Here is a 25,923-nt window from a genome sequence, read left to right on the forward strand (position 1 = left end):
GTGGATAAATCACCTTGGTTTGTTCCGTATTTATAGCAACGCAGCAAAGTTTATGATTAGTTACGAATCCTTGGCAGTTTGCTTTATGCCCGAGTAGGCTGTCCTCTTGTTACTCTCTCAGCCATTCTATGTTCCTTTCCTTGTTTCAGAGCCAAGGCCAAAATCTGCAGAGAAGGAAGTTTCCAAAAACAAAAACAACCCACCACCCAGAAAAATGGGAGGGGGTGTTTCCCAAAGGAAAAAATGACTTTGCAGAGCAGAAGCTGGAGGAAAACAAATTTTAGGGCAGATGAGGGTTGTGTTTGAAGAACTTCTCCTCAGTGAATGGGGCTTGATGCCATTGTGGTGCCTTTGCTATTTGCTTACTTCCTTCTTTAGAGCCTGCCTTGTTCCAAGGACAGGGGACAGCTGTCGGCTTTTATTTCCAAACTTCTGTACTCACAACAATGTGAATATACTTAAATGCTACTGAACTGTAAACTTGAAAATGGTTAAGATGGTAAATTTTATATTATGTGTATTTCACCACTATTTTGAAAAATGTTTTTAAATAGCTTCTCTGCATTGGAAGGAACTTTGGGAATCCCCTTCTTCAGCTGCATCGCCAGTGTAGGAATTCCCTCTGCCCTGTCACCTGGTCACCCTGCCGGTGATGGGCAGCTCTCCTGCCGTGTGGCAGCCAGTTCTCTAGTTGGACAACCCAGTTGTCCAAGCTGTGTCTCCCCACAGGAGACCAGCCAGCGACAGGGTTTCATTAGGAGTTTTGTGTCCACTTGCCCTGCACCTTGCCTGCACTTCACTTGGTCTTGGGCCACTTGCATGTGGACAGCTGACGAATACCTTAAACCCAGCCTGGCCTGACCTCAGCTCATCGTCTTCTGTCCAGCCTGTGGCTCCTCCTGTCTTGGTGAGTGGGGCCACGTTTCAGAACCACCCAGTTGGCACCGATGGGAACTTCAGGCATCCTCGACAACTCCTTCTCTTCCGCCTGCATCATCTAGTTTCTCACCTGTTGATTCTCCCTTGTGAACATCCCTTGACCTGGACCCCTCCGCCGTCCGCCCTGCACTGCCCCTGTGTAGCCGCCATCGTCTCTCGAAGGGACAGTTGCAATAGTGCCCTAAGTGTCCTCCTGTCTCTAGCCTCTCCTCCTTCCAGCCCATCCTTAACAAGGGTAACAGGCTTATTTTTCTGAAATTTATGCCCAAGCATGTCACTCCCCTGCTTAAATGCCTTTTCTGTGCTTTTTAAACATTTCATGCCTCTGCAAATACCACTGAAGTTTTTTTATTATTAGAGTTTTGCCTAAAGTATAGGGTTGGCCAAAAAGTTTGTTCGGGCTCTTCCATAAGATCTTATGGAAAATCCCAAAGGAACTTTTTGGCCAACCCAACACTTTCTTCTTCCCTCTTGACTACCTGTTTAAACTTCTACTGGTTTATCTTTCAGACTCAAGCGCCCCCTCCTCTGTGAAGCCTCTCCTGGCCTCCCACTGTACGCTAGACATCTGAGCATCTCCATTACAGCATGATGATAATATTTGATTACTTTTGTATCTTAAACTAGACAGCGAGCTCTTTGAGGGCAGGGATAGTGCCCTGTTCACCTCTCCTTCCCCCAAACCTGGCGTGGTGCCTGGCACTTCATGATATTCAGTGACTACTCTGATGGATGGACAGGTGAATGGGGAGATGGTCACATGAAGCAGGATGTGGCCCTTGGCTAAAGTACAAACAATCTCCCAAGTTTTTACAGTGGGTACCCCCTCTGCCACTTCCACGGCAGGTCCCCATATCACATGAGCACCATCACACAGCATCTAACCTGCACGCCAAGGACTCAGATTTACTGTAACGAGTTTTGGTTACCTGTCTTCTATGAGCAGGTCCCCATGGTAGGTGCTGCTGAAGGCTATGTGTCAATGAGAAACTCTCATCAAAGAATTCAAGCATGAATTGACTGAAATTTAACAAGTGCTTTCTTGCCCTTAAGGTATCGCAACATCTGAGTGGGCAGCCTGGGGACAGGTGCATGACCCTTGATTCCATTAGTGATGAGGCATAGAGCTCAGACAGCGGCATCTCTGACCCACATTCCCTCAGCCACCTCCGCAACTTCTTGAGTGAAGTTTTGATCTCGGGCCCTTGGCATGTATCGCAGAGATAAGAGTATCACCTGAAGAATGTCTCCGTGTCGTAACACCCATACTACGAAGACATGCTTTCTGTTAGTCGGTGATCCTTACGTCAGGAGCCATGTGAAATATCTGGCTGTGTGTTAAGCACACTAGGAGAGGAATAGGCAGAGGACTAGGGTCTCTCCCGACCTCGAGAAGCTCATAGACTCGAGAGAGAAATGCCACATGGAATGGCCCCTGTTCTGTCACCACCATAGCCAGTGCCTCCTTGCGGGCGCCCAGTGAGAGCTGTGAAACCGTCAGTGGGAGCACAGCTTTGCTTGGCTAACAGGTTTGTGCGGGGCGGGTGCAGAGGTCTTTGTCATTTTCTAGGGTGTAGGAAAGAGTGGTATAAAAAGCATCACCCAGGAAATCTTGCCATTTTAACTGTCTCTAACCTTGCTTCCCTTCAGAGAAATGAACTCTGTCCTGGCTTTTGTTTCCGATGACTACCGCATTTACAGTTCTGAAGCATCGGCTTCTGAGGGCGAGCACCCGTTTGTCTGCCGGTCAGTCTGTCTGTCTGTCTGTCTGTCTCTGCCCCTTTCACCCCAGGGAGCTGGGGTGGCCTGTCCCTCCCTGGCCACTCTGGCTCCCCAACGGCAGTGACAGTCTCCCCGATGGCCTCAGGAGCAAATCACTTGCTTCAGCTCCCTCCTGCTACCCTTTTCTTTGCCCCTTTCACAGTTACCCACTGAAACCCCAGGGGTTCCCCTCTTCTCTCCGTCCTCACCCACTGGGCTCTCCCCTAGGTTGCACCTCACGTCCTGCCCAGGTGGGGAGGAAGGCCACTTGGTTCGGCATCTTCACTCCTGGCATCCCTGTGCTGCGTCCAGCTGCCACCTTCTTGTTGCTTCCTGTCATTCCATGTCCTCCTCACCATCTGTCTGTCCATCCTCCACACTGAGCAGAGCATTACTGCAGCCCACAGGGAACGTCTGTACACGGTTGATCAGCCAAAAAAATATTGTCATGTTTAATAAATCTCCATCTAAAAGTAAGCTCTCCACCCCTACTTAGAAAATAAGATTGGACACATAATGACTTTGAATATGTTATTTTTAGTACTATGGGCTGTTTTGGATAGACCATTACATTTTATACTGAAAAAGAAAAATACTTTAAAACCTTGTAAGATGTCATCTAAATTCCATATAATGTAATTCGAAATTCAGAATTTAGAAATTAAATAAATATAATAAATACAGAAATACATTACAGTTTACTGAAAAGTCTGTTGTCTTCTGCTTTGTCACCTTGCTCTTCTGTTTAAATGTCATCACCCTTTCCATCGCTCTCATCTCCAGATTCTTCCAAATGTTTGAAGTAAGAATGCTATTTGCAGCTTCACAGTAAAGGTTCAGGTCCGCCCCTAGAGCTGGAAATAGCTTTTCCTAAACCTCTTTGGCTTTATCTTGTTTAGCAACTTTCAGGTTTCCCTTTCTGCCACTAGGAGGTGCTCTTATAAACATCAAAACTTAGAAAAGTTGCCCAACTTAGGGAGGATTTTTTTTTTAGCTTCCTTTTAAGTAAATTAAAGTCTCATTTATTTTCAGTCTGAAAACATACCACTAGTACATAACAAAATATCCTCTCTCTGAAATGCCTTCCCATCCAACTTGAAAACCTTAAGGCCAAACTCTTCTCTTGCAAATAGCTCTACTTCTATACTACTCTGTCACTGAATTTTTTTATTCAAATGAATTGAGATTGTGAATCATTGTGTGTGACTATGATACAGATTTTATATTTAAAGTAAGCTAATTTGAACTTGCTAGGAAACAGAAGCACTACATTAATGAAAACTCCACGGATAAGGACCTGAAATAAAGAGGCAGCAGCAGCTGTCTTTTGTCTGTCTGTTTCACTGAATGTCTGTCTTTGCTCACCGTTCCCATCACTAACCTGGAATGAGATTAGAATACGGAGGAGTCTGTGGAACATGAGGACAACCCCATATTCTGTTGCCTTTTAAAGGCATCTTTTGCTAGGACTGTGGCTCTGGAAGGGGTCTAGTGTGGGTGTGCATGATGCAGAGAAGTTGCGCGTCCTACACCGTGTTCATCCCTGTGGCCCTGAGAGGTTAGAGGGGAGGGTCTTAGGAGCAGACCTGGTGTGAGGAGAGGAGAGGGGAGAGGAGCTGGGGGAGTCATGTTCATCAGACTTCTGTCTGTCAGGTGAGGGGAAAGCTGTGTGACCTTGGGCAAGTCACTCAGCGTCTCTTTCAGCATTCATCTGTGAAATGGGAGTTGAACCAGATGACCACAGAGGTCTGTTCAGTTGTAATAGTCTGTAATTCTCGAAGATAACGCCGTCCAGTAGAATTTCCTGCGATGATGGAAATGTTCTGTAACTGCGGTGTCCAATGCAGGAGCCTCTAGCCACGTGTGGCTGTTGAGCATTTTTGAAATGTGACTGGTACAACTGAGGAACTTTCTAATCTTAATTTACTTAAATTTAAATAGCCACACGTGACTAGTGACTGCCATTTTGGGCCGTGCAGCTCCAAGATACAAAAGGAGTTACATTAGAGAAAAATAAAATGTATAATCTCAGTGGAGGCATTAATGGATGTCACAGGTGAATAATGTAAACTAGGATTCATATAAATTGTCCTGAATATGCCACGTTAGTCCCATTTCCTTTGGGTAGCGAACTGTCCTGTGAAGCAGAGCTATGAGTGGGAGTGAGATGGAAGGGAAAAGCTTTCAAAAGGGATGGAGACGCATGCATCTGGGTGAGCTTCAATAATTAAGCACCAGAATAGCTGGACATATTTCCCTATCACCCTTCCAAAGCAGCTGAGTGTTCAGCAGTTCCTGGTACTACCCTGCCCTCCTTCCCCTTTTCCCCAAAATTAAAGGCGATGATCTTTAGGCCAGTTGGGGGCATGGGCAGCCAGTGGACTCTGGATGTGCCTGAGTCCTGGGCTTGACCTTTGGAGCTCTTCTAAGGTTCCAAGGATTGGTGACAGCCGCGAGATGCCAGGCCCCAACAGTCAGTAATGTTTGCTCTGATAAAATATTAATCCAGTTATTAAAATATCTCCTCCTTCCCCACGATGAAGGAGTATATCCGAGAACAACCCAGCACAAAGCTACCTGACCCAGAAGTCATCCAGTTCTGTGTCTCCATCTTCAAATGCTCCAGGCTCCTGTTCCCCAGATGGCGTCGATCAGCAGTTCTTAGAGGACTTCCACAGGGTGACCAAAGGGAGCTCCAGCGAGGACTCCAGCCAGTACTACTGTGACAAGGTGCGTGACGTCAGGTGCTGCGGCTGAAGTGGCAGCCGACCCAGCCAGGCTTCCCGTGCAGGGCTGCCTTACGGGCGATTAAGTGGTTATGACTCAAAGAAAATAGCATATCACCAACCACTGGAGAAAGAAGTAAGATAACTGATGATTTTCTGACGTTTTCCAGAATGATGGTGACGGCTACTTAGTCTTGATCCGCATCACACCAGATGAAGATGGAAAATTTGGATTTAATCTAAAGGTATGTTGTGTGCAATTTATAAGGACATTTGATGCTCTGAAGCAATCTTTAGATGACTTTTTAACTTCCATTAGAAATGTGCCACGTACCCAAGGCTGCATAAGGAAATTGGCTCGGCCTTCAGAATTGGGAGCTTTTTTTTGTGGCCATAGTAGCTGCCTCATGCCAAATGCCTGCTCTGTGTACTTATTTATATCACCTTATTGAGTTCTTCTATTAAATGGTGAAGTTGGAATTTTAAGACCCATTTTATAGATGCACACTAAGGCTCAGAGAGTTGGGAACCCCTCAGCATTGCTAAGAGAGAACAGTGGTTCAAGTGCAGGGCCATCACCCTCCTCTGCCTCCCTCTAGGCAGGCTCTGCAAGCTATGGCCTGCAGGCCAAATCCCATCTGTTTTTACAAATAAAGTTTTATTGGAACACAGACAACTCATTCATTTACAAATGGTTTATGGCTCCTTTGGCACTACGGTGGCAGAGTGGAGAAGTTGCAACAGAGCCCTCTGTCCCACAAAGCCAAGATAGGTAATATCTGGCCCTGTACAGAAGAGGTTTACTCTAGAGCAAAGTGAGGGCAGGTGGTCTTTTCTGCCCACCCCGCAGCTGCCATCACGCACTCCTTTCCAATACCCGCAGCCCTGCTGACAGCCTGTTCTCAGAGGTCAAAAGACCTCACGACATGGGACCTTTCTACAGCTCCTCTCCTGCACTGAAAACTCCCTTTCCAGCAGCACTTAGGGGCTGTGCTTCTGGAGTCCTTCTCCAGGGGATGTTTGCATTTTTTGAAAGGAGGCTGCTTCCTCCAAGTGCATCTTTGGTCCATGGAAGGTGGGGATGGCAGTGGGAGGCTTCTGAGCAGCCTTCTGTTTGGCCCACTAGACCCAGGGACCCAGGAACCTTGTCATTCCTAAAGGTGCCAACGCCTGCGATTAGAATAAGTTCAAGGGAAGTTTGAGCCCTCCCTTGTGTCAGAGATATCTGCATGTCTTTGTTGCTGTGAACGACTCAAGTGGTTTTTTAATCTACATGTTTACAGGGAGGAGTGGATCAAAAGATGCCTCTTGTGGTATCAAGGATAAACCCAGAGTCACCTGTAAGTAAACATATTCTGTTATTTCCCAAGTTTGCTTTCCCCTAAATGTAACAGATTTCTGTTTCTGTGTCCTGTTTCTTTTTTACTGGCAGCAGAGAGTGTGTGTAAATGCATGCATATAGATAGAAAGAAAGAATGGAGTCCGTGTTTTCCAGAACCTTGTTGCTCATTGTGGTCCCCGAAGCTGCAGCACCAGCATCACCTGGGAGCTCATTAGAAATGCAGACTGTCGGGCCCCACCCCAGACCTCCTGGACCAGAATCTGCATTTTAACCAGATCCCCGGATGATTGGTGTGCACGTTGAAATGTAGAAGTCCTGCTCAAAAGAAGGAAACTGGGGCTTAGAGTTTGCTGTTCTGCTTGCTCCGAGTGGGCTCACGGCCCCTGTGTCCCTACCCCTCCCCACCCTCAGCCCTCTGTCTGGGCCTCTAGGCATCTAGGAGATGATTTGCTTTTGTATAACAGTGAGCACCAAAGGGTCCCTGTGCCTCCTAAGAAGGTGCCCGTTTGGGAGTTTTACTCTTAAGCTTGTGGTTTACCTTTTCTTACTGCTTGTGGCGTCTGTGAGTTAAGAAGCCTTTCATTCCCACACTGTTCGATGCATGGCTTCTCTCCATAATGGCTTCTGCCTTTGGGGTTATGTTTGCAAAGGCTTTCTCCATCACAAGATAGATAAATACTCGCTTTTAGCTGACGAATCGTTTTCTAACCACAAATCTAGACAACAAAAGATAGAGGCATTGAAGTCATTATGACATTACAGTAATAAGTGAAGCCTGGCTACCATAGAGAAATGGCCTCAGTAGTTTTCTTAGCTTTGCTCCGAAATGTTTCATAACGTAGGTTCTGAGCAGGACTCCTTTAAAATCCCACCGCCAGCTACCATGTCAACATTGCAGTGGTGGTAAAAATAAAGACGGTAATGCCTGAGGGAGAAGAAGAGAACTTGGTCACGGTCTCCAGTGTCTCAAGTGTCGGGGCTCAGAAAACATCAGGTTCTTCCCTTGAGGATTGTGTTACGGTAACAGAAGAAACTCGCTCTTCCCCCGTGCAGGCGGACACCTGCATTCCTAAGCTGAACGAAGGGGATCAAATCGTGCTAATCAACGGCCGGGACATCTCAGAACACACCCATGACCAAGTGGTGATGTTCATCAAAGCCAGCCGGGAGTCGCACACACGGGAGCTGGCCCTGGTGATCAGGAGGAAAGGTAACAGCCACCCGCGGGGGAGGAGCCGTAGCAAAGAGGGCCTTCCCCAGCCTGTTCCCTGGTTTTGCGATGTTGCACTTGTAGCCAACATGGGAAAATCAAGGGCTTTCCCGTGACCACCTGATGGCCGACTTCTCCCTTGAAAAATATGGAGATCTGCCCCCACAGGGCCCCGCCCCTCATGGCCAGTCCTCTGCAGGTAGGCAGCACCCTCCCACCACTTTTTATACTAGGTGTGACCCTCCCCTTCCCCATGCCTCCCCGGCCCAACTCAGCCCACTTCACACACCCCTCTTAGCTGCCTGGCCCTGCCTGCATTTGCATATTCAACCCTTCCTCAAAGGACCAGGTTATATTTTATTCATGTGCATTTGGTTTTTGTTGCAGAGGCAGTAAGCAGAGTGGGGCAGGAACCTGGCTGCCTTGGGGCTGTTCAAACTCTGCCTCCTACTGGGTTCAGGGACCTTGAGCAAGTTTCTTACCCAGTCTGTGTTTCAGTTTCCTCTAATGTAAAATGAGGATAACATAGCCGCTACCTCCAAGGGTCCCTCGGAAGATTAAATGATACTCATACTGGAAGGCATCAAAGATGCTTCCCAGTACTTGGTGGGCATTTGAAAGGCAACCTCTGTTGAATACAGCTACTATTATTGTTGTCGTTGTTGTTATAAAGCAATAAGCCGAGTCCTCGCATCCTCTTTCCCAGCTCTCAAATACTGCAGGTAAATGAAATATGCGACTCAAGCCCTGGCCCTGCATCTCCGTTCTGGCCTCACAGTTGTCGGCACAGCCCACACCCCCTCGTGCCTGCCTCCTCTGTTCCCACTGAAACTCCCAGTGCCAGCTCTCATCCCATCTCTTCTGGCAGATGAGGCCCTGCCATATCTCTCCAGACCCCTACCCACCTCCTCCCACCACCCATCCCCACCAAACCCAGCTCCACGCTCGACACACAGTAGGTGTCACTAGTGACAGTAGCTGATGTCTCTGCAGCACCAGCGAAGTGCCTGCACTGTGTTAATTGCTTTGCGTAATTATCCTCTTCAACTCTTACAATGTTCTCGTAAGGTTGGTATTCTTATCCCCAAATGAGGAAGCCTACACAGGTTAAGTAAGTTGCCGTGTGTCTGGTAAGGCCACATGATCATAGAGAAGGAAGGAATCCAGTGATTGGGAGCAGGCCTCTCCATCACATGAAGTGCCGTGTGACATGCTGGCCAATATGAGGGGCTGGAACGAGAGCATTCCGGCCAGGCCAGGGAGGGGGTCCTCCACCAACCCATGGCAAAGGGCTGGCGCCTGTTTGAGGTGAGGGAAACAGATGTTTGTAGACTATTAGAGCTTAAAGAGCAGTGCCACTGATATTCTATAACTGTAATGATAAGTTCATTTTTAAAATAAACATTCAAGGTAAAAAATGAGTTGATTAAAAGAAAAATAAATAGTAACATAGGGAATAGCAGATATGACAAAAATCATGAAAATAAGCAGAAGATCTGAGCTTCTGTGGTCAGTGGAAAGAATGTGGTCTTTAGCGTCAGACATGTGGACTGAATTCCCGTGTCCCACCCTGACAGGCTGGGTCACTTTGGACAACTCTTTTGCCCTGTGAGTCAGTTTCCTCATCTGTAAAATGGGAATAAAGACCGCTGGTTCAGCGTTGTGAGGATTCAGTTCAACTATGTGGAAAACACAAAAGTTGTTCCTTTCTTTCTCCTTTCCTGTTATCTTGAAGGCAGTGGGGAGTCATTGAAGGCTCTTGGGTAAGGGAAGTGACTTCTCTTTCTGGGTAGAAAGGGAACATTCAGAGATGATCCCAAAGTTTGAAGTGACTAGACAGAAAGAGGCACGTGAGGCTGGGAAGTATTGTGCATGGCTGGGGAGAGGGGGTCCTCTGTTTGTTTTTACCCATATTGAGTCTGATGTGAAGGGAGATTTCCAAAGAGGAAGCACAGAGGAGACTAGAGATGTTTACTTGGGAGCCTCCCACCTAACAATGGCCTTGAGTTAGAGACTGACTGACTGAGCTCTGCGGGGCGGTGGTGGTGTGGAGAGAGGGCCAGACCCCGCACCAGTTTCCTGGGAAAATGCCTGTTTTAAGGGAGCAAATGAAAGGGACCGGAGAAGGAAGGAAGAGCAGGGGTAGAAGAATAACCAGGTCACAGAGAGCAAAGGGAGAAAATCTGTTTTCTTTAAAAACTTCCTTTCCCTTTCTCTTACCTTTGGCAAAAGCCTCTTGAGTACTAAACACCATCATTTAAAACTAACCAGCAAGGTTAGTGTGTCATTTTGTATAATTAGTACATATTGAATCATTCAACGAGAAGTAGTATCTTTGGCGAAAATGATTACCATGTGCTTAATCATTTAATAAGATGTTTTAAACCCTCTGCATTCAGGTGTCATAAGTGTAATTTGGGGGGAGGAATCCCATCACCCAGCACGTGGCTGCACAAGCCAGACAAGCTCTTTCTTGTCCGCTACAGCTGTCCACTCGTTTGCTGATATCAAATCTGAAGATGAACTGAACCAGCTTTTCCCAGAGGCCATTTTCCCCGTGTGTCCGGAGGGTGGGGACACGCTGGAGGGATCCATGGAACAGCTAAAGAAGGGCCTCGAAAGCGGGACGGTGCTGATCCAGTTTGAGGTAAGAGACCCCCAGTGCCTCGGTGGACTGCTCAGCTGCTGCCAGGTCATCTAAGTCACCAGGCAGCTGTGCTCGTGGAGGGACCACACAGGGACTCATGACCTCAGGGAGAAAGCAGGCTGGGGACCACGGCCCATCGCTTGCCCCCCGCCACTCTAGTAACGATCAGTAGTCATGGAGAAACGTCAGAAATTGAGGAGGTGAGACTCTGAGCATATTTAGCTGCCAACACAAAAGCTCAGAACACTCGGCAGTCAAAGGTAGTGGAGAGGCGGCGCGGGTGGGTGCGGAGGGATGATGGAGGAGCCGGGCCCCGTGAGGGCACAGGGGCTGGGCTTCCCAAGTCCCCCAGAACCATGTGGACACGAAACCAAAGTCAGACCACATCTTCCCTCCCCAGGAGCGACCTCTACTCATGGGATTGAGACTGTTGACAAAGGCACATGCAGAGACTTTACAAAACAAAGTAGGACCCAAGAGACTGTTTTCAAGTCAGCTTTACTGATCACTAACAGAATGAAAACACAATATGTTTGTCTTCCACATTTTTAAAATGTTGTAGAAAACAGAGTAGTTCGTGCAGTAAAAAGATAACAGAAGAGCACAAAGAAGCATAAAGTAGGCCAATGAAAGAAAATTGATCATGATTAATGACAACATACACAGTCTGGATTCCTAAATTAGGAAAGAGAGTCTCAGGTCAGATTCAAAAGCAGAAATCTGCACTGCATAGTTTAGTAGAAAGTTGTATAAAGGAAAAAGTCACAGAAGCAAAACTAGGAAATTTATCAAATATATGTGACTGCATATTGATTCAGGAAAGCATGAGTAATGTGAGTATCAAACAAGAAAGAAGCAAAGCAGAGAGTCTTGAGTGAGAGAAAGGTTTATTCTGTAATGGTGTAAGGAATAGAATGTAAATAAAATACATTATTAAAGCAATGTGTATTGAACAATAGTAAAATGTAAAACCCACAAGTGAAAGGTGAATTGACCCCACCAAAAACAATCAATAGGGAATTTTGAACTTAACAGCCTTGACAGATAATATAGACAAAAAATAAGCTGAAATCAGGATAAGAGGGTAGGAATAATATAATTACTTGGATAGAATTGATAGACATATACTGAATATCTACAAAGAGAGATAGCTCTTTTTTTCCAGGGGCCTGCAGGAGGCTAGGTAGGCTTACGATTTTAAAATAAGAAAATGTAGAGCTTGTATCCTCTGGCTTTGCATTGCAAAACTCAAAATTGAGACATACTTTTTTTTTTAATTTATTCACTTTATTTTATTTATTTTTGGCTGCATTGGGTCTTCATTGCTGCACGTGGGTTTTCTCTAGTTGCAGCGAGCAGGGGCTACTCTTCATTGCGGTGCATGGGCCGCTCATTGCAGTGGCTTCTCCTGTTGCAGAGCATGGGCTCTAGGTGCAACGGCTTCAGTAGTTGTGGCTGGCGGGCTCTAGAGCGCAGGCTCAGTAGGTGTGGCACACAGGCTTAGTTGCTCCGTGGCATGTGGGATCTTCCCGGACCAGGGCTCGAACCTGTGTTCCTTCCATTGGCAAGCGGATTCTTAACCACTGCGCCACCAGGGAAGCCCCGAGACATACATTTTAAACACTAAAACTCAATTATTTTTAAACACTCTCCAAAATAATTGAAACAAGGAGCACTTAAAAGTCAGAATGTATCAGTTTTATTCTTTTTGGAGGGAGTTGGAAGGGAAAGCCAGAGGGGAACGGCACTGTGGAGTCATTTGTTCTTTCATTCAGCGAGAATTAGGTATTCACCATGTGCCAAATGCTAGATCAGGAACACAGTGAGGGAAGGAGAAGGGGGATTTCTGACCCCAAGGAGCTTACGGTCTAATTTTGGTATATTTGTGGGAATGTATCACAAGTCCCAGAAACAGCTAAAGACCAAGATAGGGTGAGATTTCATTCCACAGACTGTATGTTCTGTAGGGACTGGAGGTGAGAGGATTCCAGGAGGTCCTCTGGGGTGAGATGTAGTGTTAATAGAGGGTGGGTGGGATTAAGTGTGGAGGGGAGGGTATTCCAGGAGGGTCACAACCTCCTGGACCCTAATGCAGACTAAGCTCAGAGGGTGTCAGGTAGGGAAACAGGCCTCCCCGGGGGTGAGCAGCGCTCAAGGAGTCCTGGGAGATGTCTCCAGGTGATGGAAGCCCTTCACCCAAGACGAACCGGGTCTCTTTGATAAGATTGTCCACAAGGAGGCGCTGTGGGCTCTTGGTGAGGAAAAAGACGGTGCCTGGTCTTGACCGGTGCTCCAGAAAATCCCCTCCACTTTTCATGTTTTACATATGGGAATCCCCTATCAGGTTTTCCTTGAACAATGTTCATTGAAATTCATTAGGAAGATAGAAAATGCTTTAGAAAGAAGTACCCACTTGTCCCTCTGTGTTTTTAAGTAGTATTTCTCAAAGGGTGACACCCTGACCATCTGTATGGATATCACCTGAGGAGCTTTTTTAAACGGGCCCAGCCCACAGCTACTGAATCAGCTGCACTGGGCAGGGGCCTGGATATTGCTTCTTAACAAGATCACCAGGAGGTTTTAATGCACAAGCTGATCCTGCGGATGGGAGAGTAAAGATCGTACCAGAACCATTGTCCCGCTGCTGTCCATCCTAAGTCCTGCCTTTAGAGCTTATGGTTGGACTACAGAAGAAATAAGATATGGAGAACATAGAATTTTTAGGGTTAAATTTTAGTACCTACACATTTCCTTCATTTAGTTTAAACGTTTCCTAGAAATTAAGTCGAAAAACCTTCTTTTTAAATAAATAAATTTTTACGGAATTCCAAAATACAGAACAGATAACAGCAGATCTGCTCTGTGACGGAGCTGGTGGGACCCATGGAGCCCTGCCTTTCAATCTCCACACTGCCCCCCAAGGACCCCCTAGACTATGGAACACAATTTAACAACCACTGCTAGAGGTGGGAGAAGTTGTCTTACATAGCTGCTAGAGCAGGGGAATCCTAAAGGAAGACAAAGGGAAACCTTTAATGCGCACTTACTATGTGCCAAGGGCTTTATACGCTTCGTCTCACAGCATTCTCCCAGCAGCCTGCTGTAGGGCTGGATCAGAGTCTTGGAGAGGTTATCTCACAGTAAATGGCACAGCCTGATTGGAAACCAGGCAGGCTTAACTCATGGAGCTTGTTCTCTTAACAGCTGTAGAACCTTTGTGTAATTATATAGGTAACAACAACGTGCTGTTTCCATGTGAGAGTCGTTAGAATAGCATGACATCAGAGCTAGAAAAGATCTGAGGTGGCTGTCTAGCCACGTGGAGCCAAGCAGGCTTCAGATCCTGGCTCTACCACTCATTTCCTGTGTGACCTCAGGCACATCCCTTAACCTCTGTAGCCTCTACTTCCCATCTGTAAATTGGGTATTTCGTGGGCTAGTTGTAAGAGTTAGATGAGATAAATACTTAATGCGTTGTCTGACGCACGGTCAGCGTGCAAAAAGCAACAACTATTATCATTTATGAATAGAGGAGTCTAAAGAACCTGCCCAGTCCACACAAGAGGTGGAACCCAGTACTGTCTGACTCCCAGAGTCTTGGCTATTCTGGTTCCCCACCTGCTTCTCCTCCAGTGCCGTCAGCAGGTGGGCGGCTTGGCTGTCGGAGGCTGTGCTCTGAACAGGAGCAGGAAGTGGGGGCTGGTTCCTAGCAAGTGCCCATGCCACCCACTCTGTGGCACAAAGGGCCTGTCCTGGAGTAGCTGGGCAGTGGATGGAATCCCTCTTGTGATGACAAGCTGGTTTTCAGCAAAGCTTGCTTTGAAGCATTTTCTTCATTAATGGAATTCCCCTGTCCCTCCCATGGCTTTCAGAAACAATTACAAATGTGTTCTAGAAAGCATTTGGTCCCAGCTGTAATAAAATCACGCTTAATAATTAGCATTTCTATAGCACTTTGGAGTCTACCAAGTGTGTCTCACATATGTCATCTCAGTTGACTCTCACAGCAATTCCGGGAGACAGATATGGCCAGAATTATTTGGATCACTCCTTTATAAGTGGAGAGAACAAGGCTCAGAGGCTACGGAACTTGCCCAGTGTCACCCAGCTGGTCAGAGACAGAGCTGGGATTAGAATCTATGTTGAAAAGTCCATTGTCAGAACTCACCAGGTATGACCCAGTTCTTCACTCAACCTCTGATATGAGCCCTTCCCTCCAGGAGCTACACAGTGTGAGCTACTCAATGTGAGCAGTTTGCCAGCATTTGTGACCAGGCTCGAACTGCCTAAATACTGTGTTCAGGCAAGGTAGGGCGTTCCTCTGTCTCTCGTATAAAGGCGCCCAGACTTGGGGTTCACAAGGCTCCAAGTCCATTACCACCTCCAGGATGCTCTCCTCCTCTGAAGAACTCGTTGACTCAGCCCCAGGGTCATTCCTTCCTGAGAGTAATTTGTGGCTCATTTCATGCTTTTTCCCTGCGTTGAGCTTTCTGTTTAGGCAAGGGAAAGGGTGTGCAGTTGGTATAGACGGTGCTGGATAAAAGCTAAGTGATGGTGCTAACTGTCCTTTGAGAACTGGTTTCCCAGCAAGCAAAGGCCCCTTGTGCCCATCCTCATCCAGTGGCCTTGCAAGCTCCTTGGAGACTTGTGAAATGCAGTTGATAGAAAATGAGAAACATTTATCCTCCCACCTCTCAGGACTGATGAGTTAGAGCAGTGGCTACAAGGCTCCACCAAAGGTCGTGTCAAACTCGGATACCCCCGCCCCTCCCACCTCAGCATCTTCCCTCTTTGCCAAAACCAGAAGCCATCTTTTTCTCTCTTCTGACCACTGTTTCTCCCGAACCCACTCCTACATCATCCATTATAAGAAACATCCATCCCTGTCAAAACAGATGACTTACTGGTTGCTGTGATCGTTATAAAAGTTGATTTGGAAGGACAAAGGCAGCTGAAGACTAACACATGTAGGTGTACCTTCAAGATTAGAGCTCATACTAAAAGTTTTTTTTAATTTTTCAAATTTTTTTTTTTCTTTTAAGAAAGGCAGACATTATCAAGTATAACACTCGGAATACAGGGAGAGAACTGCAGGCTTTGGAATGACCACGTGTGTGGCTTTTACATTTCAAGTGCCGGGGACCCATTTAAAGGAATTGCCACCCCACCTCGTCGTCAAGTATTTATCTGTGAAAGGGACGCTGCAAGAATACTTGAGACGCCAGCACTGGGATCTGCATTTGGTACTGTGATTTAAAGTAGCACTATTAAAAATAATAATAATAATAAAGTAGCACTATTGAAAGTCCCCAAATTGCCAGCAACAATGTCAGTTCATTTCAGCAAACCTTTACAGGAAGGTAGGGAGAAACTCTGAGTACCCCATCAGCAGTGTCCTTGCTCCCTGACTGGGTCAGGTACAAGGGAAAGTGGAAGTCCCCAGTGTGGACGAGCTGTCTGTGAGCAGTAAGTTGTTCTTATGTCTGCAAAGTGGGGGACAACCTCTCGAGGCCTTCATGAAAAACGGGCTACCCTTAGCTTAGTTACATGCCTCCATGCCACCTCTCGTCCTGCTTTACTCAAGTGCTTTGTACCCTTTGTCCAAAGCAGCAGATCCCATTATTCCTCGACTCTAAACATTTTATTGAGCACCTACTATGTACCAGGCACAATGCTGGCCTAGGGTTTATGGTGGTGAACAGAACAAACAAGACACCTGCCTTCATGGAGACCACAGTTTAGTGCTTGATACAGAAAGCACGGTAAATAGCTGTTTTGAAAGTCATTGCCCTGCACTAGACTCTGGGTCATTGCCAAGGGCATGAGAGGGCGTCCGTTTCTACTATTTGCTCTCCTTACTCATTGTCCCTGCCAGTCCCTCCTTTTTTTTTTTTTTTTTTTTTGTCTTTTCCTTTTTTCTTCCCCCTTCTTGGGTTCTCAGTCTTCAAGAACTCCAGTGAGAATTCCCCCCTCACCTGGTTGTACAGTTGATGGGGTGCTTGCTTCCACTGTGCCAGCCCTTGCCAACATCCACTGGTTGGAGCCAGTTGGGTGTCCGAAGCCTTTATCTGAGGGATGTGAGCAGGTTTCACATCTTTGGTTGGACCAAAAGTCTGAGGAGATCAGAGTCATCTCCTGATGCCCTCTCTCTACTTTTAGATGATTTTTTCAAAGGAGGAATGTTTAAACTGGAAAACTGTATGTCTTATCCATCCCCGAACCGTGCTGGTCAACTCCAGCTCCCACTGTTCAGTTTTTGTCTCTGGAGGCCAGAGCCGGTGATATTGATGCTGCAATCTAAATACGGTTGTTCCATAGCAAACCCTCTCAGCTGATCTTCTTATAATTCACCCTTACTTTCACAGCTTCTTAGAACTACACTCGGATATGATGAGAACAAAGCACTTGAAGACATAAAAATTAAGATTTTAATAAAACTAGGTGATCTTATAACCCTCCGTCCCTGTGACCTTCTCCAGCCTCCGGGTTGCTCTCGTTCTAGGGCAGAATTTAAGGGATCTTAAAGACTAGGAGCTCTTGCCCGCTTCACATACCTTTAGCCCAAGAATGAACAAAGCAAACTGTGTCATTCCAATGAGTAGTTCTTGAAAGAGCCTTTTCTCAAATTCTGGCTAATATAATAGTCTTCAGCTCATTACCTCCCATCCCTGATCCTTCCAGAAAGACATACCTGTGTTTCCAGCCCATCTCTGTCCACTCCGGACCACCCTTCTCTGGGCAGTGTTTTCACATCCAGCCTGCCATGCAGCCCACAAGGTCTGGAGAAGAGTCCATAAATTAAAAGAACTTGAAAACCAACTGCTAACACCTTCAGAAACTAAGTGTGTGAGTAGCACTGAAGCAGTTCAGTGGGAATAGGGTTCAATGTTAGCCTTGGCAAGGCAGGCATAAAAATGTGTGTGTTGTCAATCCTTCTAAAGGCAAAAAAAAAAAAAAAATCTTAGCTTTGTTCACCCAACTTTTTGTAAAAAATTTTTAATTTTATATATAGATTTCTTTTGTTGTAGTTCTTTTTCTCACTTCAGTCATTTGAATTTTTTTATATAACTTTATTTGTTTATTTATTCATTTTTGGCTGCGTTCAGTCTTCATTGCTGTCGTTCCAGTGCGTGGGCTTCTCATTGCGGTGGCTTCTCTTGTTGCAGAGCACGGGCTCTAGGCACACGGGCTTCAGTAGTTGCAGCATGCAGGCTCGGTAGTTGTGGCACACGGGCTTAGTTAGTTGCTCCGCGGCATGTGGGATCTTCCCAGACCAGGGCTAGAACCTGTGTCCCCTGCATTGGCAGGCGGATTCTTAACCACTGTGCCGCCAGGGAAGTCCCCAGTCATTTGAATTTTTAAAAATTCACATTGTAATAATTCAAGTAATTCAGAAATAGCCAAAGTAAAATTAATTGTCTTCTGACCCCCCTCTCCTTTAGCTTCTGTCTCTGTTGTAATTTACAGATAACAATTTGGTGTGTATCCTTGCGTACTTGTTCCAATGATCTTGCAAATATATTTTATACGCACACATACATAAGTGCACACACGTATGTTATATACACATTGTGCGTATGCTGCTATGTGTAGAAATGGAATCACCACTGTATTATTCTGTAACTCGCATTTTTCACTTAAATAGATGAGTGGAATCTGTACTTTTAGTCTATCTTATTCTCTCTATTACTTGCACATAATTTTGTGGTATAACTATATCAGAATTTAAGTGAACACTTTTCCCTGTTGGGAAATGTTCAGGCTGTTTCCAGTTTTCTGCTAAAGAAAATACTTTGCTGCCAAAAAATTTCTTTGATATGTATCTTTGTGCATTTCTGTCAGATAAAGCCCAGGGTGTGCATATTTAAAAATTTGAAGACAGTGCTATAGTACTTTATTTGTATTTTATTTTTAATACTTTACAATCTTATCAACAGATCATTACTGCTGAGATACATTCATATCCTTGTTGTGATTAAAGCCTTTTGCTAGACCTATGCTCTTCCGCTAGACCATCTCAAGTTGATTACGTTTACACTTCTGGTGTTTTTTGTTTTTTGGTGCGTTGGGTCTTCATTGCTGCTCGTGGGCTTTTCTCTAGTTGCAGTGAGCGGGGGCTACTCTTCGTTGCGGTGTGCAGGCTTCTCATTGCGGTGGCTTCTCTTGTTGCGGAGCTCAGGCTCTAGGCATGCAGGCTTCAATAGTTGCAGCACATGGGCTCAGTAGTTGTGGCTCCTGGGCTCTAGAGCGCAGGCTCAGTAGTTGTGGCTCACAACTAGTTGCTTTGTGGCATGTGGGATCTTCCGAGACCAGGGCCCGAACTCGTAGCCCCTACATTGGCAGGCAGATTCTCAACCACTGCAGCACCAGGGAGGCCCTACGCTTTTGTTATTTGGAGAAGAAAAACTTTTTACCTCCAGGTTAGCTTTACTGGCTATATTCACTCAATTGGATTTCACTTCTATGCAGTTAGTCAGTTAGAACCAAATTTTCATTTAGGGGAATTTGACTGACTCAGATATTCTCCTCCTCCCAGAATCAAACCAAAACTTCTAATAAATCATGAATTTATTTTAAGAAGGAGCCCAGAGAGTTCATTAACGCTCACAGACCTTTAAGAAGTTGCTTAGTGGCTACTTGGTTGTTATGAACTGAAATTGTAAAGATGATTAATAGTTGAGCTTAGGGAAAGATTGGAAATTCTAAACATTTGGAAAATGTTTGAGACATAACATAATTATCATTACCAAAAATGTCTATGCTAATTCTCTTCTGGTGATTTCTGTGCAATTTGTTTAATAAAAGAACTAATAAGAGAAAAAGCCAACAGAGGCTGGTTTATAAAGCAAGAAATACAATTTGCAAAAATATACAGGGAAAGACATTGTTCCACCTCCCTATTCAAATTGCAAACACATTTTAGTTGATGATACTGGCCGCAATTTGGTGGACTAACCATTCTCATACACCCCTGGAGGGCAACTCCATTTTCTGTGTGTGTGTGTGTGTGTGTGTGTGTGTGTGTGTATGTATCAAAGTCCTCAAAAATATGCTTTAATGCAGTAATTCTGTTCCTGGGAGTTTATAATAGTAAAAAATTGAAAACAGTCTAATCAAGAAGTAGAATAAAAGTTAAACTATGAAAACCTTATAGATTATTAAGCCAGTAAAAATCATGTGTATAGAGAATACTTCGAGTATTTAAATGACACAGGGAACTAGACACTATATAATAAGTGGGGAAAACAGCCTTCAAAATTACAGTGGTATTTCCCAGGGCACGTCTTGTGAGACGTGAGATCCTCCATGGCCAAATTAGCTTGAGAAATGCTTAGCTAATCAGAATTTAATAAGGTTATGCACTACAGGACTTGTCGTCTTAGAGATTCATAGAACATAAGGTGACTTGTAGTATTTCCCAAATTTCCTTGACCTTGAAACTTTTTCTAAGCAATACCTAGTAGCTTCTTTCAGAATACTTGGGTTCTACAGAACATAATATGGAAAGTGCTAATAAATGTTCAGTCTCATTTTTTTGTTTTTAAAAACATAGTGATATCTGTGTATTTTATGTGTTTACGTATATAATTACATATGTTTGTATACATGTGTGCATGAAAAAAAAAGCTGGAGAAGGTAGATGAAGAAGGTCATCTCAGGACTTCCCTGGTGGCACAGTGGTTAAGAATCTGCCTGTCAATGCAGGGGACATGGGTTTTAGCCCTGGTCTGGAAAGATCTGACATGCCGTGGAGCAACTAAGCCCGTGCGCCACATCTACTGAGCCTGCGCTCTAGAGCCCGCAAGCCACAACTATTGAAACCCATGCGCCTAGGGCCTATGCTCTGCAACAAGAGAAGCCACAGCAATAAAAAGCCCACTCACTGCAACAAAGAGTAGCCCCCACTCGCCACAACTAGAGAAAGCCCGCCCGCAGCAACGAAGACCCAATGCAGTCAAAATAAATAAATAAATTTTTTTTAAAAAAAGGTCATCTCAGGGTTGTGAAATTACTGGTAACTTTTTTCTTTATATTAGTCTGAATTTCTTAAATTTTCTGCAAAAAAAAAAAAAAAAAGATCACTTCCAACACTGAAAAAAAATTTGTTTTTAAATTCCCATAAAGTTAACTAAAAACCACTGGTGAATAGTGTTTCACACTCTAGTTTGAAGTGGGGGACACAGTTGTATAGAAAAGAAAACTCAAAAGGGCAAGGGGAAACTCTGAGAGGGGATGGATGTATCTTACGCCTTTATGGTGGTGATGGTTTTATGGGCGTATACTTATCCCCAAACTCATCGAGTTGTACGTTAACTATATACCACTTTTTACATGTCAGTCATACCTCAATAAAATGTCACTTCAAAGAAAAAAACTCAAGCATTGGCGTCAGATTTGAGTTCAGCCTCTGGTTTTAATCTTGAGCAAAGCATTTAATCTCTGCCTCTCACTTACAAAACAAGAATACTATTAATACCTCTCACGAAGCTGTTGTCAACGTCACATCAGGTACAGTACGGATGTGTCTAATATGTGCTTGTAAATATACAAAGATGGTTTTAACTGAATTATTTACTAATGATTGCATGTATAGGGAAATACCTCTTTAAGTGAATGTTTAAATGAAGTTTACTATGTATTGGAATAAATGTTTTTACTGTGGAAGTATACTTCTGAAATGAATGAAATGAAATGCTCTTGTTCTTAGCAAAGAATATGGTTCACTCCATTAAATTGGAGGGAAGTGTTTTTAGACTAATGTAAATGATTTCCATTTAATTTTTAGTCAGAATTCTTTCTTTCTCTCTACTTGCTCTTAGCTCTTGTCAAATAATTGTCATAAAGATGAAGTTTTACTTACCGTGATCCATTATCTGTGACTCACACCCCTTCTTATGACTTTTCCTCAAAGATCGTCATGTTAAAAAGAAAAAATTATTGAAGAATTTGGTCAGTTTCTCATGGGATTGTAGAATTTCTTATTGGGAAGATTTTTCTCTTAATATATGAAATCACTTTTAAATGTTAATATTTTGGTGCTGTGACTGGTAAACTTTACTGATAGAGTATGTTTTCACACTCTCTCCATAGCTGTTTTTTTGCAATGTTTTTTTTTGTTTTTTTACTTCTCTATTTGTCATATAGCAACTCTACAGAAAGAAGCCCGGTTTGGCCATCACATTTGCAAAGCTGCCTCAAAATTTGGACAAAAACCGATATAAAGATGTACTGCCTTGTGAGTATCCGGCGTGAATACCCCCTCCCCGCCGCCACACACACACTGAGATAATGTTTCCCTTTTTAAAACAGATTGTCTGGTATTCTGGAACAATTTTCAGTGTGTCTGTAAACACCACCATCTTTACTGCAGCCATTTCAAACTCTGAACAGTTGGGGAATAGTGTTTATGCTAATGAGGCGAGAGCTGCAGATGGGGCTGGGAACTGAACTCTTGTTTACTCGGTGCGATAAAAATAACACTAGGAATAATCAGTAAATGTCTTGCTCTCCCCACAGATGACACCACCCGGGTATTATTGCAGAGAAACGAAGATTATATTAATGCGAGTTACGTGAACGTAAGTTAAAAATCTGGATCATGAGAAAAAGCACGTTAATCACTACAACAAGCATGACAGCAGCGTGTGTAGTGCTTTGCAGTTGGCGAAGTGCTTTCCCGTTCACTCCCTCATTTCATCACCACAGCAGCCGTTGAGGGAAGGCAGAATAGTCTCATTTTACAGAGGATGAAACTAAGGTTCAGAGACATTTAATAATTTGAAAAGTCACAAAGCTAACGGAAGGTGAGACCAAAACTCAGATTCTGTGTCTCTGACTCCATCATCCACATGCCTTCTGTCCTCAACTGCAGACATTCAGGTGTTCTGTTGTTTTGGCCATTGGTATGTTTGTAACTTTCTGTATTTTTCCCCCATGTCATTACTGTACATCCTTCCTAGAAATAAGAAAAATAAAACCACCTCTGGGCATATAACCCAAAAACAAAAGGTAAAAGATTTCACATGTTGTGGGGAAAACATTCATTTCACTCTGAAAATGCATCTTGGGCAACTTAGCCTCTCTGAACTTCAGTTTCTTTATCTAAACCAGGGGTCAGCACACTTCTTCTGTAGAGGGCCAGACAATAAATATTTTGGTATCTGCAAGCCAAGAGACAAAACTGAGGATATTAATTAGGTACTTATATAGCCGTTTAAAATGCAACCATGTGAAAACACAAAAAAAACACCGTAGGCTTGCAAAGTGGCAGTTAAATTTGGCCTTCAGCCCATAGCTTACCAACCTCTGATCTAAATGAACAGATGACTTTTCAAGTTCTCAGGTTATAGCATGACATCAAGAACTACCAGCAAGAATGGGTCTGATCAGTGATTCCACTTATTCAAAAGCATCTGTGGGATCCATTGACCCTCACCTCAACATTCCTGGTGTCCTGCAAGCAGAGCATCAGAAATGGTGGGGCTGCGAAGACCATACAGTCCTGGGGTGGGGACTGACTGAGACCAGGGCTGAGGAAGCCCTTAACCCAGGCGCCAACCAAACCATGAGTTAGGCACCTCCATTTACCTTTCCCATCTAAGAATGGGTGAATCACAGTGCCACTCCAAAGCTCAGCCAGTTCTGAGTGTTCTTTCATAGAAAAGACTTAGTTTAGAAGTAAAAGGAGAGCAGGGTGGGAGAGGGACACGGAGCACAGTTGAAAACATTTTGACATCTAGCATTAATCAACTCACGTGGTAACTGTGTGAGGTGATGTGTTCATGAACTTGACTCTAGGAATCATTTCACACTGTAAACATATATCAAACCATCATGTTGTACACCTTAAATATATACAATTTTTATTTGTCAGTTATACCTCAGTAAAGCTGGGGCTGGGAGGGAGACTGATCGACTCAATGGCACAAACATTGGCAGCCATGCAGAAAGCAAAGTGGAACAACAGTTGGTGGGATAAGCCTGTATGGCTTATGCTTCAAAGAAAATAAATATCTTGATAGAAAACCCTGCATAGGGAAAGACGTAAGCATGAGGATTGGCATGTGTTGCTGAAAATGCAGTTACCCAATATTGATTATATTTAGGATACAGCGGTGAAGGTCATTTAAACTCTTTTCCATCTCGTAGGTCCACTTCTGATTATCGCCTATTGACTATCATGTAGTTTTATCTTAAATATCTAATGCTAGTATTATTATCAAATACCTTTGAAGCTTTTTTTTTTTTTTTTTGGCCACACGGCTTGTGGGATCTTAGTTCCCAGACCAGGGATCGAACCTGCGCCCCCTGCAGTGGAAGCGTGAAGTCTTAACCACTGGACCGCCAGGGAAGTCCCTTTGAAGCATTTTTGAGAGTAGCTTTTTCTTTGATTATTCTTATTGGCCGAAAATGGATAGAGATGTTATTTCTGGTGTGATGACAGTCACTAACTAAAAGAATGTAAGACCCATTTCCCTGTCCACCTTGTGGCAGTAACAGATTCTAATGCCTTAACAATCTCTTGCCAGATGGAAATTCCTGCTGCTAACCTCGTGAACAAGTACATTGCCGCTCAGGGACCCCTGCCACATACCTGTGCACAATTTTGGCAGGTAGTCTGGGATCAGAAGTTGTCACTGATCGTCATGTTGACGACTCTCACAGAGCGAGGGCGGGTAAGTGGCTTGATTTCCAATTCAGAAGTGTGCATGTCACACTGTGCTCTGCAGAACGTGAATTTCAGAGCTGGAAAAGGTCTTAATGAAACGTCACCCGGTCCAGCCCCTGTGTGACCCATAAATCTCCTGTACAGAGCTACTGATGGACACCTCCAGTGACTGGAAGCTCGACACTCTTCCTGCCCACTCCCTGGCCTTTCCAAGCTAAGGAGTGATCAGACAGCCCCTCCCATTCCTGCCTCCGATCCATTATAACAAGCAGGAAGCCTCTTCACCTTGCCTTACCTGTCCCAGAACCCCTGTTTTAGCTGTGGCCTTACCCACCCAGGACAAGTGCTGGTCCTGAGAAGAGCAGTATGAGTGCCAGGTTCACAATGGCCATAAAAAGTAGAAGAAATTACCTCTGTCAACCTCTGCTTGTGTTGCAGCAAAACCTGACGGAAAAAAGAGGTAAGAAGGGCTTAAGTAGGAGAGTGGTGGGCTCCCTGCTGTGCTCAGCCTGATGTGCATTTTCCGTAGGAACAGATCGCTGATTATGTAACAGAAGTCAGTGTGCAAGGGATACTGTGTAGCATGAGTTCTCTAACTTCTGCCTGCATCTGGGTATCTTCATTATGAAACGTTTATCCAGAAACACATTCCAAAATCAAATATAAATTAATTTTGAACCACCTATTTTGAATGATCATTGTGCCACCTCCTCCCAGGCCTCTCTTTGGTATGTAGCTCAGAATGCCAAATTGAGCTGTGCTGAAAGTCAGAATACAGGATTGGAATGGATAGTATGTTTGAGGAGATCAGGCTACCTTCTCACCCAAAACAGCAAAATAAGTGTTCCTACTATTTCTAGAGAGACCTGTGGATTGCAAAGGGCTTTCACACAGGTTGTCCCAGGCAGATGGCTCCCCACCTTGGCTAAAACACTTCCAGGGTCCTTCCATGAGTGTTCGGCTCTGATTTTTTAAAAAATCCCTCTTTACGACACGCTGAAATCCACATCACTTTGAACCACCACCCCACCTGCTTCTCTTACCTGGAAGACTCAGTAATAAGTTACCCTTCTCTTCTATGCATTGCCCTTTCAGATATGTGAAAATAATCCTTGACTTCCATTAATGTGGTGGTCAGCAAAAAATTGTCTGGTCTTTGTCTCAGTGGTGCTGTTAGCCAGTTTCCCCATTTTGTACTCAAGCATTTGACTCCCGAAACCTACATGCGGCACGCTGGTGGGGCTCTGGAGCCAGACGATCTGGGTTCAGAACACGTTCTTCTTGAGCAAGTTATTTAACCTCTCTGACCCTCAGCTTCCCTGAATATAAACTGCAGATAGTAGTGCCGCCTTGGAGGGTTTGTGAAGACTGAGACTATATATATGAAAAGCTTAGAGAGCTGCCTGTCGCAGGTGTCCAGCAAACATTAGCTGTTGTGTGTCTGTGTGGCCATGATTATCATCCCTGGGAGGATGAGCCATCAGATCTGGCCTTTTGCGTGCCCTTGGGCTCCTTGGGCTTTCCATCTGTCATTCTCTGTGTTCGCTCTCACTCTTAGCTTCTTGTCACTCACAGTCTCGATCAGAATCTCTTCTCTTCACATAAGTCACCATTTAAAAATGTAAAGGC

At 44.6% G+C, this 25,923-nt stretch overlaps 1 protein-coding gene across 3 annotated transcripts in view; it reads left to right on the forward strand.

The window, feature by feature from the left end:
* PTPN3 (protein tyrosine phosphatase non-receptor type 3) overlaps window positions 1-25,923 on the forward strand; it is a 109,251-nt gene that overhangs the window by 72,899 nt on the left and 10,429 nt on the right. For 2 of the 3 annotated variants that reach the window (XM_068552088.1, XM_068552089.1), the window contains exons 15-23: window positions 2,590-2,685; window positions 5,244-5,430; window positions 5,597-5,671; window positions 6,710-6,766; window positions 7,822-7,978; window positions 10,465-10,625; window positions 21,771-21,861; window positions 22,143-22,204; window positions 24,155-24,301. In XM_068552088.1, coding sequence (XP_068408189.1) covers window positions 2,590-2,685; window positions 5,244-5,430; window positions 5,597-5,671; window positions 6,710-6,766; window positions 7,822-7,978; window positions 10,465-10,625; window positions 21,771-21,861; window positions 22,143-22,204; window positions 24,155-24,301 — 1,033 coding nt within the window. The remainder of the gene's footprint in view (window positions 1-2,589; window positions 2,686-5,243; window positions 5,431-5,596; window positions 5,672-6,709; window positions 6,767-7,821; window positions 7,979-10,464; window positions 10,626-21,770; window positions 21,862-22,142; window positions 22,205-24,154; window positions 24,302-25,923) is intronic. The other variant, XM_068552090.1, reaches the window with a different exon arrangement.

This window comes from Eschrichtius robustus, chromosome 10 (genome assembly GCF_028021215.1).
Source record: "Eschrichtius robustus isolate mEscRob2 chromosome 10, mEscRob2.pri, whole genome shotgun sequence".
Classification (NCBI taxonomy): Eukaryota; Metazoa; Chordata; class Mammalia; order Artiodactyla; family Eschrichtiidae; genus Eschrichtius; species Eschrichtius robustus.